Below are 17,462 nucleotides of genomic sequence, written 5' to 3' on the forward strand. Positions count from 1 at the left end.
ACTGTAAATAAACAGAAGCACTTTACTCAAAAAAAAACTGTTTTTTTTTTTGCACTGGCTTGACTTTGAAAAAAAAATTGTTTTTTTTTAGGAATTAGTTCTGTTTACAGCTTTACTTAATTTAGTTTTTTGCTTGGTATTTCTACAAGGTTATGCTTATTCCTCAGTGTTTTTGAGTGTTTATGAGGGGTTAAAAATTCTTCCTCCAAAGTGGGGCATAACACTGGATTGGCTACGGACGTTCAGATGTTTCCAGATCTTCACACACGACTGTATATGAGCATCTATTAAAAAAAATGTGTGTGTGCATGGAGAGTGAGAGAGACCGAGTGTGTGTCTAATGGATAAAGAAGGTCTCAGCTGTGTGGTTTGCTTTAATAACAGTAGATTAGGCTGGAGGGTTTAGGTCAGCTCGCCCAAGAGATGCTTTTGCAGATGCTGAACTCATCAGCTCATCAGCCATCTCCATCTGAAGCCTCAAAAGACCAAAACAAGCACACTGAGATGCTTTAGGAAGATTTAACTGGATCTTTTCCTTTTTCTGATGTTTAATGAGTGACGGTAGTCTGCCTCAACTGTCTGTAATTGGTTTTGTGGAACCTTTTGCACATGCTACTTTGGTTTTAGGTGAAGCTGAAAAGTCAGAAGATCCAGAACAAACAAGACAGGTGTGAACGCACCCTTAGACAGGAGGTTTCTAGCAGAGGTGTATTTGCAGACCGATTTCATTTGTTTGCATTCAGGGTGTCTAAAAGGAATTGTGAAGTGTTAGTGAAGTGGTCGGCTCTCAGGACTCTCAGAGCAGCACTAGTGGTGAAGCATTAGCATGTGATCCTTCACAAGTCATTAATAGTCATATTCATTAAGGTCTACCAGTGGAGAAGACATGAGTGTTCCTGATGCACAGCAGAGACTCTAGTGCATGCTGTTGATGTGAAGTTCAGCAGGTCAAGGAGAGAGAAAAGATATAGGAGGAGCTGAAGTGAGAGTCCAGATAAGGGGAAGTGTGTGGTTATATATAGAGTGGTTTACAGTGAATCCTAATGCACATTTACTCTTTCGTATTACTGTATTTTTCGCTTTGATTTCCCTCAAAAATCGTTAGTACACCTTATAATCAGGTGCACCTTAAGTTATAACCCCAGCTAGCACTGCTGGAGCAGCATAAACATTAGCCACTATCCACACTAAGCACTGCTAGCTCTGTTTACTGTGCTAAAACAAGCTACATGGGAACAACCACTACCTAATATCGCCCCAGGCTTACCGGAACACTCAGGGTTCCTCAGTGTAGCACTTGTTGTGCTGCATTTAGCAGTTAGCTGCTAATGATAACATTGCTGCACCCAGCTATAGTGGAAATCTGGAAATCTGAGCTTACTGTAAATAAACGAAGGCGCTTTACTCACCCAAATAAACAGTTTTTAGGAGAGAAATCAGTGTAGATTATTATCCAGAGCTCGTTTGACTTTAAAATATATATATATTTTAACAATTACAGTTATGTTTACTTAGCTTATCTTAACAGGTCTCGCTGTTGGTTGCTGAATTAGAAGGAAAACATGGCGACACCATTGTTTCTTACTAGTGTCACGTAATGCGCCTTATAATCCAGTGTAATTTATGTATGAAAATAGACCAGAAAATAGACATTTGTTGATATTGTGCCTTATAGTGCAATAAATACAGTATATAAAATATATATTTATTTCTTTTTTTTCTCTTAATCCTTCCATTTACTTCTAATTATTTTCACACTAAATCAAGTCATAGAGTTTATGTGTCCTTAGAGCCACCAAACTTCATATACTTCCTCAGGCAGTGTAACTGAGCTCTTATAGACAGCCATGCTGATCACGCTCATCACCTGACTGATGTTTTTTATCCCTCTTTACTCCCACTTAGTCATTAATGATTATGACTTCTCTCACTTTGTGACTGTTTTATTAGTTTATATGATTTTTACATTTAAAATATTAACTCAACTCAATTTTAATGCAATGGAAATTTGTAGTATGTTTTTGTTTTTAGTAACTTTTGGGCATATTTCTATATGCATATTTTTGTTCCTCTGATCTAAAATCCCTATTCTCTCACACTTGTCTTTATCATGAACAATCTGTATTTGTTCTTTTTTTTCTACACCGATTCAATCTGAGTTTTTTTATTCCCAATTGTATTAATTGATTCTTTATATTTTAAAAAGCATGTATAATATTCAAACAATCTAGTGAAAAAGTGAAGAAGTTGAAATGGAGGTTGCAGTAATTTGCAAAAGTCTGTTTGTTGTTTTACCATCCCTTGTTCCCCCCCATTCACTCTATTAATTTCCAACATGTCCAAGCCATAGAGCTTCTGTGTGTGCAGACAGTCACCAACTTCATGTACTCCCTTAATGGGACCATAACAAAGTTCTTGTTCAAAGCCATTCTGATCAACAGTCACTAGCTAAAATCACTTGTCTCTCACACACTTCAGCCTTATACACGCTCACACACACACATGCACACACACAATCTGTTTCTCATTTAAGCAATGTCCTGTATTACACTTAAACCACTGGCCCTTGAGCTTCGGTGTGTCCCGTCAATTCCTCTCGTTCCTCCTCTCCAGCTCTGCACAGTTGGAGTCTGTGTTCTTCCTGCTCTTCACCCTCAGATCTTCAGGCCGGCCACTCCTCACTCCTCGCGCTACGTCGTCATGACAATGCTGCAAACAAGCTTGAACCGGCCAATAGCATGCCTGCTCCTCTTGAGCCAGTTGATCCGTGCCGGGGGCTGATAAGTGGTCACTATGGAGACGAACGCCAGAGTAACCCTGGCCTCTGTCCCTCGTGATAGAGTTTATAGGCTCAAACGGCCGGGGAACTCATTCAGAGAGAGAGAGAGACACTCTGTCCTACTGAGAAAGACAGCCAGACTCATTCAGACGACCAGACAACAGAGGCAATTTAGCCTCAGTGCTGATATCAGCCTGATCAGGGAGTAAACAAGCTTGATGAGCCATCAGACGGAAAACAACAAATCCTTCACACACTTCACACTGGTTCAGTGTCTCTTTATACAGACCAAGGCACCATGCTGGGTTCTGTCAAATGCAGAGATGCCCACATGGTCTCACGTGATTACATTTTGTGCCAGAATTGTGCTTTGTGGAGTGTGTGCTCATATGCAGGGTTTAAGGGGTTAAATGGCTGCTGGGTGTTTTCACACCTGAAAGCCTGGACCAAAGTCCAAACCAGTGTTCATGTGAAAGTTGTAGAATATTGTACACACGTGATCTGGTTAGTTTTGGTTTCACACTTCAGTTTAGTCATGGATGTGCCTCCCTATTAGGGGTGTGCCATATCGTATTGTGCGCGATATTATCGGCAACATTTTTTGAACACAGTGAATGATATTTATATCCTAAAAATATCGCGCCATATCACCCACCCCCAATTATCACATCAGGGTTTTACTTTTTTACTGTTTTTAGCAAAAGAACAATTCACACTGTTCTCATTATATATCTACTAGAGACAAATTATATCTGTCCAGTATCGTTTATTTAATTTTAATCCTGGATATATGGAGATATTTGGAGTGCATTATTAGTATCATGACATTCTGGATCATTGACTTCTGTTACAAATCTAATCAAATTCTTGTATTTTTTAATATCTCAGGTAGGGGTGTGACATAAATTGTATGCAACAATAAAATAAAACTTTCATTTTGTTGCAGTAGTGTATTCTTGAAAAAAAAAAGTTAATTTATATCGCCAAGAGTATCGTTATCGCGAAAATACCATGAAATATCGTAATATTATCTTAGGGCCATATCTCCCACCCCTACTCCTTACACCTGCAGTAATTTTTCCAATTGCTGTGCCAAATTCTGCCTTCCTGCTAGAATCTGACTCCCTTTTATACAAACAAAAGCTCTCCGCCGTGTACCGTCAAATCCAGAGGTTTTATAGAAAAACAAATACAAAAAAAACACTTATCTCTGTCTTCTTTTTCCGTTTGTTTCTCTTCCTTTCGCTTCTGCCTTCCTGATTGATAAATTTGCTTAATGATGCTGAAGTTTCATATTTGCCAGAATCTCAGACCTGGCTGGCTTCCCAAGAGTATCTGTCTGCTGTCTGCAACCAGTGGGAGGGCCCCCTTGAGGGTGATTTTGATAACAGTGTAATGCTCATGGACCATTATAGAGTTTAATGGGGGCTAACACACTTTGTTGCTGATTTTAATTCCTAACCTGTCGTTGTCTGGAGGGCCCCAGGCAATAGCTTGGTTTGCTTGCCCCGTTGAAATGGGCCTGGCTGCGTCCCCCTATATTAGAAATGATCAGTTTTGTAGAAGAACATGTGTTTGATGTCAGCATGTTGTCAGTTAATGGAGTTGTCTAACCGACTGTTGTGCTGAGTTCTGACTCTCTGCCAAAATCCTCCTCCCACAAGTGCATGTGCATCACGCAGCAGAGTGAGTCAAACAGATTATCCTCAGATGCCCTTTTATTTCTGTTTATAAATAAGGTTTAATCTAGAGTTACAGTAGATATAGCAGTCGCCAGCTTAATTTGATTGGCTCATAATGCTGTGTGACATGTACACATTAAGAGGAGTCTGATTGGAGCACCAGTTCTTTTTCTTCTTCTTTTTTTCTGATGAGAGCTTGTGTTAACTTCCTTAAGTTGGACTATGTCTTACATTTTAAGGTATATTAATGTTCTGTTATTTTGTAATTTAGATAATTAGATACCCAAATCTATTTATTTTTTAGTGAATTGTTTCAGGTCAACTCTTTAGATTCTGTTGAACCCTCTTCCAATCTCCAGCAGTAGGTGGCACTGTTTCATTTATTTGATAAAGCCTCAATTTTATTTAAAATACAGCTCTGGAAAAAAAAGAATCAGTTTTTCTGATTTTGCTATTTATAGGTGTATGTTGAGTAAAATGAACATTGTTGTTTTATTCTATAAACTACAGACAATATTGTCATTTAGAGCATTTATTTGCACAAAAATGGCTGAAATAACAAAAAAGATGCAGAGCTTTCAGACCTCAAATAATGCAAAGCAAACAAGTTCATATTCACAAAGTTTTAAGCGTTCAGAAATCAATATTTTGTGGAACAACCCTGTTTTTCTAATCACAGTTTTCATGCATCTTGGCATGTTCTCCTTCACCAATCTTACACACTGCTTTTGAATAATTTGCTACTCAAATTTAGCACTTATATATAAGAATATATAGAATATAAATCAGTGCAAGCTGGATTACAAGGATGATGTGGGAAGAGACTATTGTTACATTTAATAGTTACACTGGACCTGGAAGAATATGGAAAAAGGATAATAGGATAAAAAACTGTGAAGAAATTATCCTTTTTTTTCTTTTTTTTTTAGAATATTTGTCTTGTTTTTCTTTTTTTTTTAAGTGCTATTAAGTAGAGTGAATTAAGGATGATTGGAACATAAAGTCAGATGGCAGAGTTTAGCTATACATGGTTGATTTTCTTGCTTGAAGGGGTAAAAAAAAAAACAAGAAAGCTTTAGCTGAACTGCAGCTGTGAGACCACAAAATCAACATCTTCACTATTACAGAAATAGATAATTTGTTTGGCTTTTTTATTTCATTTTAGGGCAAGAAAGTTAAAAAAAACTTTTAATTCATCCTAGTTCTTTTAAAAACGTCATCAATTATGGTGTTTTATGGCTTTATGGTGTTTCCAGCACCTTTAGAAATATGCAGTAGACTTTGGCAGTAATAGTAAATGGCTTTTTGGTGCCATCTACAGGGGAGAGGAAGTTATCTCTCTCTTAAAATCTTACCCTCATGTAACCTGTTTAATCATTTCAAGAAAATGTCCCTGCATTTTCGTTTTGACAGATTGTACACATTTCAATTGTACAGCATCAAAGTGTTTAGTTTAAAAATGCTGAGTTATGCTCCCGTTAATAAATCTATCTATCTATCTATCTATCTATCTATCTATCTATCTATCTATCTATCTATCTATCTATCTATCTATCTATCTATCTATCTATCTATATTAAATTACACACATATACACATTCATTCATTCATCACTCACTCTGTCATTTACTCTCTCACTCTCACTTACTCTCTTACTCTTCCACTCATTTACTCTCTCACTTAGTCACTTTGTCTTAACTTATTTAATCCGTCCACATAGCCACTCACTCACTCACTCACTCACTCACTCACACCCTTACTTGATCACTCATTTTCTCAGTCAACCACTTAGTCATTCATACTTCACTCAGTACTTTAGTCATTCACACAGTTATTCAGTCATTCAATCACTCAGACTTTCATTTATCTCTCATTTATCTTTCATTTATTACTCATTTATTACTCACCCAATCATTCACTCATTCATTCACTCATTCTGTTACTTCATCATTCTCTCAGTAATTCAGTCCTTCAGTCATTCAATCAGTAATTCAGTCATTCACTCAGTAATTCAGTCATTCACTCAGTAATTCAGTCATTCACTCAGTAATTCAGTCATTCACTCAGTAATTCAGTCATTCACTCAGTAATTCAGTCATTCACTCAGTAATTTAGTCATTCACTCAGTAATTTAGTCATTCACTCAGTAATTTAGTCATTCACTCAGTAATTCAGTCCTTCAGTCATTCACTCAGTAATTCAGTCATTCACTCAGTAATTCAGTCATTCACTCAGTAATTCAGTCATTCTCTCAGTAATTCAGTCCTTCAGTCATTCACTCAGTAATTCAGTCATTCACTCAGTAATTCAGTCATTCACTCAATCACTCATTCTGTAATTCAGTCATTTACTCAATCACTCAGTAATTAATTTATCACTCAGTCAGTCACTCAGTCATTTGTCATTTACTCACTCACTCATCATTCACTATTCATTATTCACTTAGTCATTCACTCATTCATTGCTCACTCTATCACAAACTCTCTCACTCAGTCATTTACTGTTATTCTTTATTCACTCCGTCATTCATTTAGTTATTCATTATGTCTTTATGTCTAGTTATTTCATTATGTCTTATTTGTCTGGATAGTCTAAAAATAGCATCTTCACAGGGGCTCTGGCCTGCCTGGATTTGTATTTGAGAACTTAAATGAGTACCCAGTCCCTGTCCCCCCCTCTCTCTTTCTGTCTGTCTCTGATCCTGTCTCTCTCTCTCTCTCTCTGTCTCATTTTCTGTCTGTCGGAAGTTTTGAAACAGGAAGTTTGCGTGTGTGTGTGTGTGAGGGGGTGGTTCAGAGATTAAGAGTGTCCTGAGAGTCGTACAGTCGTCTGTCTGTGTGTGCGGTGATGCAGCTGTGTGTGTGCTGCACATGAGCAGGCGGAGGTGTGGGATAAAATGCGGGGCTCCAGAGGGAAATGGGTGGTGCCCCCCACACCCCCTCCACAGGCCATAACCAGGTAGGACATGCCACTTTATTGTGTATTTTTTTGTGGGTTTTTTTTTTGGGTGTGTATGAAAGTTGTGCCTCTGGTTGGTGTTCTGTGTGTGTTTATAGATTAGAATACAGAGCATGGGTTATGGGGAGATCATGGAAGATCAAGGGGAACTTATCTGTTCTCCTTTTGAGGCCTGAAAAGGAAACAAAGCAAAGTTCACTAAAGCTCTGTGTGGCTGTGTGTTGCTCTGATGGTGTGCAAAACTGTTTAGAAAAATTCCGATTTAATGTGAGAAGATTGGATAAATATATAAATGGCACTATGATTTTACATGCTTATAGACTTCACTTTCTGTATGTCAGAAGCGCTGGCAAGTATACTGAACCTCCTACACATGGAAACTATAAGTGACCACCAGATATCACTATGATTGTGCGAATCTGTGAGCTCTGCGGTGTGTGTTTGTGTGTGTGTGCTGTGTTGCAAAGAAAACACTTCATTTGCCTTCAACTTGATCAGACACATACAGCTTTAAAAAAAACTAAAAGACCACTTAAAAATGATAAGTTTCTTTGATTTTACCAGATTGAAAACCTCTGGAATATATTTAAAAGGAAGATGGATGATCACAAGCAATCAAACCAAGCTGAACTGCTTAAATTATTGCACCAGAGCTGGCATAAAGTTATCCAAAAGCAGTGTGTAAGACTGGTGGAGGAGAACATGCCAAGATGCATGGAAACTGTGATTAAAAACCAGGGATGCACTCTGTATGACATTCTGAATGGGCATTACAGTAACTACAGTAACTGCCTACACATAGATATACACACAAATACTGTGCTAATACTACTGTCTGCTGCACTACCAAAAATCAACAGAAAGGAGAAGTTGGTGCATGTTTGTGGGTGTTTGTAGGTGTTGGTGGCTGTGTGAGTTCATTTTAACGTGCACTTCATTTAGCTCGACTTCTGCAAAAGTGGCAGATTGCATCAGTTTCTTTACTGATAGGACTTTTCCCACACTTAAAGAGCAGTGCGTTTGTCTGTTTCTTCTGAGCACATTCAAACTTCTTAACAATAGTTGCTGCCTTTACTTCACACTGTTGTGCACCTTATCCCAGATCACCCATCTCAGTTTCTCTGACCTTATTTGCTATACAGAGTGCAACAAATAATACAATGACAAGTGCTTTTTTGTTTACGAACAAAAAATTACTGCTGTAAATGATGATATTTTCATTTTAAAGGAGAAATCTAGTGTGAAATGGACTTGTCGTATAGTGACACATGATAACGAGTACGAACTTTTGTTAAATAGCCACCTCCATTCACCCCTAGCTTTCCAAAAAACAGAGCTTTTAGACGCAACTCCCAACAGGCTTACAATGCTAGTGATAGGGGCATATCATTTCCCATGCAAAATAAGGCTTTGAGAACTTAAAAAAGTGAGAAAATGCACAGGAAGTTTATTAATAAACACAAAGTACATTGAGAAATATGCCCCTTTCACTAGCATTGTACGCAAATTGAGAGCTTTGGCTAAAAGTGCTATATTTCAGAATGCTGAGGGCGAATAGAGGTGGGCTACTTGAAAAAAAAAATCATACTCTTTATCATGTTTCACTACAACCCTAGTCTTATTTCACACTGCATTTCTCCTTAAATACCATTTTTTTTAAAATCCGGATTGTACCACTGATAAAATGATATTGATCATAGTACAGCAGTATAATTAAGCAATTATCCCTTCAAAAAAATATAACAAACAATTGACGTTAGGATTATGATATATGTATGTATTTATGCTCAATTATGATTATTTTTGGCAGTTGTATTGCATATCAAAAGTTTGTCCACAGTCCTGTGTGTATGGAGGAACACAAAATAATGTTCAAATACAGCTCTGGAAAAAAATAAGAGACTGCGATTTTTATTATTTTTTTTACCTCTGGAATATAATCAAGAGGAAGATGGAAGCCATTAAACCAAGCTGAACTGCTTGAATGTTTGCACCAGGAGTGGCATAATGTTATCCAAAAGCAACGTGTAAGACTGGTGGAGGAGAACATGCCAAGATGCATGAGAACTGTGATTTAAAAACCAGAGTTATTCCAAACAATATTGGTTAAAACTTTATTAATATGAACTTGCTTCCTTTGTATTATTTGTGGTCTGAAAGCTCTGCATCTTTTTTGTTATTTCAGACATTTCTTATTTTCTGTAGAAATGTTCTGGGAGAAATGTTGTCTGTAGTTTATTGTATTTATTGCATTTTACTCAAACATTTTTACTCATACCTATAAATAGCAAAATCGGAGAAACTGATTCAGAAACTGAACTGGTCTCCTATTTTTTTCCAGAGCTGTATTGTGCAATAATTTGATAATGTATTTATCTACTTAGGCAGCCTGTAAACTTGTAACTGTGTTGTTTGTTGGCCTGTAAATGAACACAAGAGGGAGCTCCTGTTCATAGGATTCTGTGGATGACCTTTGTATGGGGATATGTGTTTTAGCACATTTACAGTCTTCCAGTAAGTCTCAGCATCATTGGGGTGTGATGTTCTTGTGACTTCTGCAGTGCTCAGTTTCACTTTTCGTACTGAGCTGTTCTGATGTGTACTGCATGTGTAAATGTACTGTACAGCAACAGTTTAGTAGAACTATGGGGAAAAATAAACATAAATTTAAAAAATCTTTTAAATTAATCTGAAAAGACAGTTGTGCTATTTAGTGCTGTATAGCAACACCTGAGGCAGTTAATACAGCCTGTAGTGTGTTAAACCCTTAAAATGCCTTGTCCTGTATATGAGCTACAGGTGTAGGTAATACAAACCATTTTTTTCCTGCAGTAAAATAAATTATTTACATTCTGAAAATTGAGGGCTTTAACTTTAGGACGCTAACGCAGTTGTTTGCATGGGACTTTGAGTAGCTTCAGGGTGCTCATTAATGTCATTAATGTTATGCTTGATTCCCTATCTATGTTTTTTTCAAGAGGCATGCATTCGGGTAATTTTTATCCGACATTAGTGATAGAGGGTAACATATTTTATGGGTGTAATTTACCTGATTTTAGAGTTTGTGTGTTTAAATCAGGCTCTCACATGTCCCAGGAATGGGTGGACCAAAGACCAAGATCCCAGCAGCATTTTTTTTTTTGTTAGGACACTACCTGTTAAGGATTACCTGATTTTCCAATTCCAATTGTTCTGCTTTTTTTATAGTCATCCATGGTACCTTTTTTATGTGATTAAACTTCAAGCATGAAAACATGAAAGCTCTTATTGTAACGCTTAGATAGAAATCCTCAAGATTTAGTCGTGTAGTGTCCAGCAGACAATTGACAAAAACCCTGGCCTGTTAGGAGGTTAATATATAGCAAAATTAGTGTGTTTCTACAAACACACACATGCAAAGCAGACAAAACTTGGTCATTAAAGTGCACCATGGTTTGAATTTGAATGAGATTTGTCTGTTAAATACTTGTTTATTTTTTTAATCCAGTCAAGCTAGGCCAATTATCCCACCCATTCAGCTGCTACTCAGTTTATATCCCCAACACAAGGAGGGTGAAGACTGGCACAAGACAAGTCAGCCACCATCTCTTTCTGAATATAATTTTTTTTCTACATTGTAGATTAATATTAAATGCATGAAAACAGTTAAAGGACACATAGGGATTACGTAGTAAACACAATAAGTGTTTGTCCTTCAAAAAGCAGCAAATATTGTTCAGCATAGAACAATAATCTAAATATAACATTTTGGTTTGTTTAACACTTTTTGTTTACAGAATAATTTCACAGGTATTCCATTACAGCTTTAATGTAGTCTTCAATATTAAATTTACAATGTAAAAAAATAATAAAAATAAAGAATATACATTGAATGAGAAGGGGTGTGTCCAAATATTTGACTGATACTGTACATATTTTACTGTACATATTTAATGATGTTTGTCCACATGAATGAATATACAGTATTTTGTTTTATGATTATTTTAGTTTCTCCTATAAAGTGACCATGTTCAGCACTGTATTTATATTGTGGCTGGCTTGTATAATTGTAATTAACTTCCTAGTTACACAGCATTACTGAAATGTAGAAAATATATCTGTGTTTAATGCGCTATATGTCTCCATGGTGTCCCAGTGTGAGGACAAAGTCCTGCTTCTCTCTATCGGTCAACAGCAGGTGAACAACAGCTGCCCATCCTCACACAGAACACTGGCAGAAGAATAGCTGGAAACAGTGTGCGGTTTGCGGTCAAACCGTAATTGTGTATAACTCCAATGGTGCTGACATCACTTCCTTCCTGTGCAGGAAGTCAATAGTGAGCGTGTGCAGGGGCGAGGAGAAAGGCTCCATTACAGTGTGAGCTGTACTTGCTATGTTTATATATTTATAGTCTTATATATACATAAAACCCAGTACGATACACATTACTGCAATAACAACAGAAGCTGCAAAGCACACACTGTAAAAAACACAATAGAGTATATAAATATCTACATCTGATTCTATGAATATTTGCCATATTTGTTGCACCATAAGACACACTTAAAATCCTTTAGTTTTATCAAAAATTGTCAGTGCACTTTATAATCCAAAGCCTCTTATGTATGAATTCTACCAGTCAGGTTTTAAGAAGCAGTAAAGCCACTCCTCTGAAGTACAGTGTTATACATGAATTTTAGTGAAGTTTGTCCAGCACCGAGGCTGGAGCAGTATTAGCATTAGCCGCTAACTGCAGCGCCAGCTCTTTTTCTGTTCAGAGGTGCGTATATTGGACTGTAGCCTGAGCATTAAGAGTGTTGTAACAAGCTACGGGGGACGAACCGCTAGCTGATAGTGCCCTGGCTTACCAGAACACTCAGGGTTCCCCAGTCTACCACCATCGGGCGGCATTTAAGCTAACTGTGTCTGGCTAGTGCTGCTCACTACGGCTGGCTAGCACTGCTAAATGCGGCTAGCACACACCCTTGGACCAAAATACTGGTATTCTAAGCTTACTGTGAATAAATGGAAGCGCTTTACTTACCCAAAAAAAAAAAAAAACATTTCATGCGAGAAATTTGTGTAGATTAATAAAAATTGTTTTGGACCCTCCAAATCCTACCATTGAAGTGTGCAGCTTTTTAAATGCTATGCCCCAATGCTGTGGGTGAATGGAGGGGCCTATTTAACAAATGTTATCATGTTTTACTACACCCCAAGTCCATTTTACACCCTTTGGGAGACTTTTACTTTTTTGCTCATTATGAACAAAAGCGCCCCAAAAAGAGCCCCCTACTGGTCTTACTGCTGGCCACATAAAATTTTGAATAAGAAAAAGGTTTTTGCTCCATACAGATAATTTTTTTGTTAGAATTAAATTGATAACACATGAATTTAAGATATAAAGATTTTCAAAATATATTCATGGGGAAAAAAAGAAAGAAATATATATATATAAGTATGCACAATTTAATATAAGCCAATAAACACCAGTGGGCAGTGTGGTTTAAAAATATTCTACATAATAAAATAGTGAGACATGGCATTATACAGTCATTGTAAAAATCTTTAGAATGCATATTTGTTTATACATTATCTAAGACCTTAAATCTCCACAAATTGAGCAATTTTCTTCCCTCTGAAACTGTACAAAAATAAATGTAATGTTGCCATTTTGTCTTACTCATTGTGTCTTTTAGTGATCAGTTCCTCTTTAACAGATTTTATATTTTATAACATTTTTGAATGCTGTTATTTTATAATTTTTTTAAACATCGCATATATACAAAATAGCCCATGCTATAGTGCATATATTGTGTTCAAGCAGCACGCTGAAGTACGGTGTGGGTTAGCATCCATATTTCTGTAACTTGCGTAGGAGGAGAAGCTAAAACCTGTTATACATACAGATACGGAGAACACACTGCTACACACACTCGCTTCTAATTCTGTCCTGAATTTGCAGAAAAGCAAGCACACAGACAGAATGTACAAAGACTGTACTCTTGTATACACACTGTATTTTTTTGCCTGATCTAGATAGGGCCCAAGCTGGTGTTCTGCAAAACCAAGTTGTGGGATTATTTGAAGTGAGACCTACCTAGTACCATCTCCAAATTGAAGGCCAAGTTACAGAGACAGGCCGCCAAGTAGAATAAGACTGAATAAGCTGCTTGGCATTGGAAGAGAAAAATTGGCAAATTTTTTATGGGTGCAACCAACATACTCAGCTTTGCTGCTCATTCCACAAATGCATGTTCCTTACAAATGTGACTCCTTTAAAAAAGGAAAATAACAGGCTTTCCAATGGTATCAACTGAAGATAGCTAAGAAACAAGTGTTATTACAGAGTCTAGGGTCTCTGAGTGTTAGCCCCGATTTCTGGTTGTAAGGCATTAATCTTGATTTAGTTAGTAGATTCCAGAGGTTGAGTTTTAAATGTCTGGATGACGTTTCTAAATATTTGGGTGCAAGTTTTGAGTCCTGTCAAAAATCTTTGGGGTGTGAGAGTTAAGTCTTGATCTGAGTCAAGTACAGAGTCTCTGGGGTATGAATCTTGAACCAGTCTGTGTAAGTCTTGGTCAAGTTTTAAGTCTTTGTTGTGTGAAAATGTGTTGAGTTTTACATCTCTGGGTGGTCTGGGTTTAAGGGTGGGTGGTTTAAGTTTAAGTATCTCTGATACGTGAGTCAAGTTTCTTGGGTACGATTCAGGAGTCTTTAGCTATGAGTCAGAGTCAAGTCAAGTATCTCTGGAGTTTGAATCTCAAGTGATTTTAGAGTTTTAGAGAAAGTGTTGTGAGTCTGAGTTGAGTTGAATTAAAAAAATAAATGAACAGGCTTTCCAACGGTATAAACTGAAGATACATAAGAAACAAGTGTTATTACAGAGTCTGGGGTCTCTGAGTGTTCGCCCCGATTTTCTGGTTGTAAGTCATAAATCCCAATTGAGTTGGTAGATGTCCCAGTTGAGTCTTACGTCTATGGGTGACGTTCCTAAATATTTGGTTCCAGTTTTGAGTTCTGTCACAAATCTCTGGGGTGTGAGGCTCAAGTCTTGATCTAAGTTCAGTCCACAGTCTGTAAGCATTGACCCCCATGTAAGTCTTAAGTGTCTTGGGACAATCCAGGGGTCTTTAGGTCTGAGTCTGAGTCAAGTTAAGTATCTCAAGAAACTCTGGAATTTAAATCTCAAGTCTTTAAGACCTGATTTTACAGTCTTGGAGAGAGAAAATAACAGGCTTTCCAGGATTTATTGCCAAGAATCATTGTTACAGCAAAGTAAATTTCTAATTTTCTTACTTTTTGTGCAATGTTTACATATCTGTAAAATGTATCCAGTTGAGAAGTAGAAGAGTTGTATGTTATATGTTGCTCATAGGGGTAATAGGGTTTATATAGGATAATGAACTTAATGCTAAACCTGAGAAGAGATTGCATTGAGCACTAAGAAAAAAAAATATCAGTCAGGCATGTGTATGGGCAGCTATGTTTGGGGTCCTGAGTGTGTGTCTCTCTTCTGAGTTTGACACTTCCTGGTCTGGTGCAGTGTCTCTGAGCAGAGCCGGCTGCTAGAGAGAGAGGGAGAGAGAGTGTGAGTGGGAGAGAGAGAGAGAGAGAGAGAGAGAGAGAAAGAGAGAGAGAGAGAGAGTGTGTTTGTCTATATGTGTGTGTGGAGGCAGCACAGTGGAGATACGCTTCAGTAGAAAGTCACACCAGTTGAGTAGGTGTAGAAGATAGAGTGAGAGAAAGAGAAAGAGGAGAAAGAGAGGGAATGGGAGGGAGGGAGAGAGTTTAGGTTTGTGAACGTTCGTTTCAGTAAGCCCTGTAACACTGCAACAAGTTCTAGGCAGAAAGAGTTAAAGAAAGAGAGAGAGACTTGAAGGCAGAGAGAGAGAGAGAAGGACAGAAGAGAAGTAAAGTAAGGAAAGGAATGGAGGAGTGTAGCCGGAACGCTTGGATCTGCTTATAGGATTAACTTTTCTGTCTGCGGAGTGGAAAACTGAGGCTGGAGCTCAAAGAGGTGCAGCATTGCTTTTCTTCCTTCATCTCTCCATCACTTCCTTCCTTCCCACCACTCCTGCTTTCTGCGCAGGGGTACGGCATGGTGCCGCTCTGCAGCTGGACGCACTTTTTCTCTCCAGTTGGCTTCATTATTAGTGCCATGAGGACCCCTGTGGACTGCAGAGCGCGATTGGACATCGCAGCCTAAGCCATGGCTGAAGCGGCCAATGAGCAGCCGGAGCCAGGGTCGGAGGTCACCACCTCTCTGACCTCCACCTCGGAGTCGTCCTCCAACTCCGACCTGCCCTGCACAGCGCCGGCAGAGGGGGGAAGACCCTCTGGGGGGCGCCGCCATGGCAACAAGAGCTTCACCGGCCTGCGGCTGTTTGGGAGGAGGTGAGTGTGACCAAGTCCAGGGTTACAAGATGAGTTTAGCCAAAGTGTAAGATAGGAGGATGGATGGATGGAGAGATGACAGATGAGTGAGGTTACAAGTTACAGAATGTTTTCTTTGAGTGCCATAACCAAGTTCAGGGTCTTTTTCTGGGTTGCTTTTGGCAAGTTTAAACACTCAGGGGTATGAACTCGGGCTATCGAGTGAGTGGGTGCAAGCCGTAGTCGAGTCTTGAGTCTCTGGGTTTGAGTCCATGTCAAGCCTTGAGTCTTTGGGCGACGTTCCTAAATATTTGGGTGTGAGTTTTTAGTCCTGTCAAGAATTTCTGGGGTGTAGGACTCAAGTGTTGAGGTTGGGGTGTAAGCATTGAGTCTTGAGGCGTTCCACCTTTAAGTCTGTAGTTGTGAGTCCGAGATGAGTTCAAAGCCTCTGGGGTATGAATCCTGAGTCCTTTTTTATCATTTAGCTTTTTAGCTGAATGCATTGTATTTTAAAAAAGTTATTATAATTTTTACAATTTACATCATTATAGAAAATCTCAACCTCAAAACAAAATTTTAAGTGCTAAACAGTAAACTCAGTAAATATGGTGTTTAAACCCAGTTGTTTTGTGTAGTACTGTAACATTAGGTACATTACTTGTTTTGCTATCAGACATACATTCATACCTTCCATCTGAACTACATGAGACACAGGTTTTGCTCCTTTCATTTAAAAATCACATTTCATGCGTTAAGGTTTTTTTTTCTACAATTTGAGGCTGTATCAAACCTGATGCTGCTGTAAACTGCACATAAGATTGCTGTTTTTTCTCCTGATGGTCTCTGGCTAGTATCTACATTTGATTTTGCACTTTTTTCTTTTTGCTGTGTGGGAGCTCTGTTGTTTTCAACACTGTTCATAAGTGTAAAAAATGGCAAAGCTGGCAAAGTGACACATATAATGGTGTAAACAAGAGGTTTGCTTAAGGTTTGAGGTATGTCTTCACTTTAGCTTGAGCAGCCTTTTCAGTTTGTCTGAAATTTAGCAATTTTGCAAGTCATCATTTTGATTCGACTTGCCCCACCTCTGGTAAATGCTCAAGACGTGTGTATGTCGGTGTGTTAATATTGTGGTAACATTTTATCTCACTGAAATTTTGCAAGTCACCATTTAATCTCAAAGCCTTGTGTTTGGTACTTATACACTAGTTTTGCATGTTGATTTATTAAGATTTGTGGTCATTTTCTATCTGGCTGACATTTTGCAAGTCATCATTTTGACTGGTACAAAAACACTTGTTGTGCATGTTGAGATCTGTCTGTGTCTCTAAAGTTTTGTGTGAGGGGGAGACTTGGATGGAAGGACAGGTAGAGGAACAGAGGGATTAAACATATGTAAACAACAGGCTGTTTGATTGATGGATGTGAGGTAAATGTTTGTTTTGCATCATAATATATTTTCATTAACATCAGCAGTGGCACAGGGATTTTTATTTAAATCTTGCTGCACATCATTAAATTTTACCTTCTCTTTAATGGAATATACAGTTGACATTTGACATATATATATCCTAGTGCAGGAAAATGTTGTCATATTGCACGGCTCGATAAATAGATGGAAAGGTAGATAAAATGGTAAACACAGATGAGTGGATGGATGGATATATGGATGGAATGGTAGATACCC

The 17,462-nt window shown here is 38.0% G+C and overlaps 1 protein-coding gene across 5 annotated transcripts in view; it reads left to right on the plus strand.

Annotated features, from left to right (window-relative positions):
• The window catches only part of dgkza (diacylglycerol kinase, zeta a), a 244,352-nt gene that overhangs the window by 35,505 nt on the left and 191,385 nt on the right, over positions 1–17,462 (plus strand). Inside the window, exon 1 of one of the 5 annotated variants that reach the window (XM_049471207.1) lies at positions 14,922–15,796. The exons of 2 other annotated variants lie outside the window; for them this stretch is intronic. In XM_049471207.1, the coding sequence (XP_049327164.1) occupies positions 15,612–15,796 (185 nt within the window). In that variant the 5' untranslated portion in view covers positions 14,922–15,611. Of the gene's footprint in view, positions 1–14,921; positions 15,797–17,462 lie in introns of those variants that run through there. 2 more of the 5 variants (XM_049471209.1, XM_049471210.1) reach the window with 2 other exon arrangements.

The sequence above is a fragment of the Astyanax mexicanus genome, chromosome 23 (genome assembly GCF_023375975.1).
Source record: "Astyanax mexicanus isolate ESR-SI-001 chromosome 23, AstMex3_surface, whole genome shotgun sequence".
Taxonomy (NCBI): domain Eukaryota; kingdom Metazoa; phylum Chordata; class Actinopteri; order Characiformes; family Acestrorhamphidae; genus Astyanax; species Astyanax mexicanus.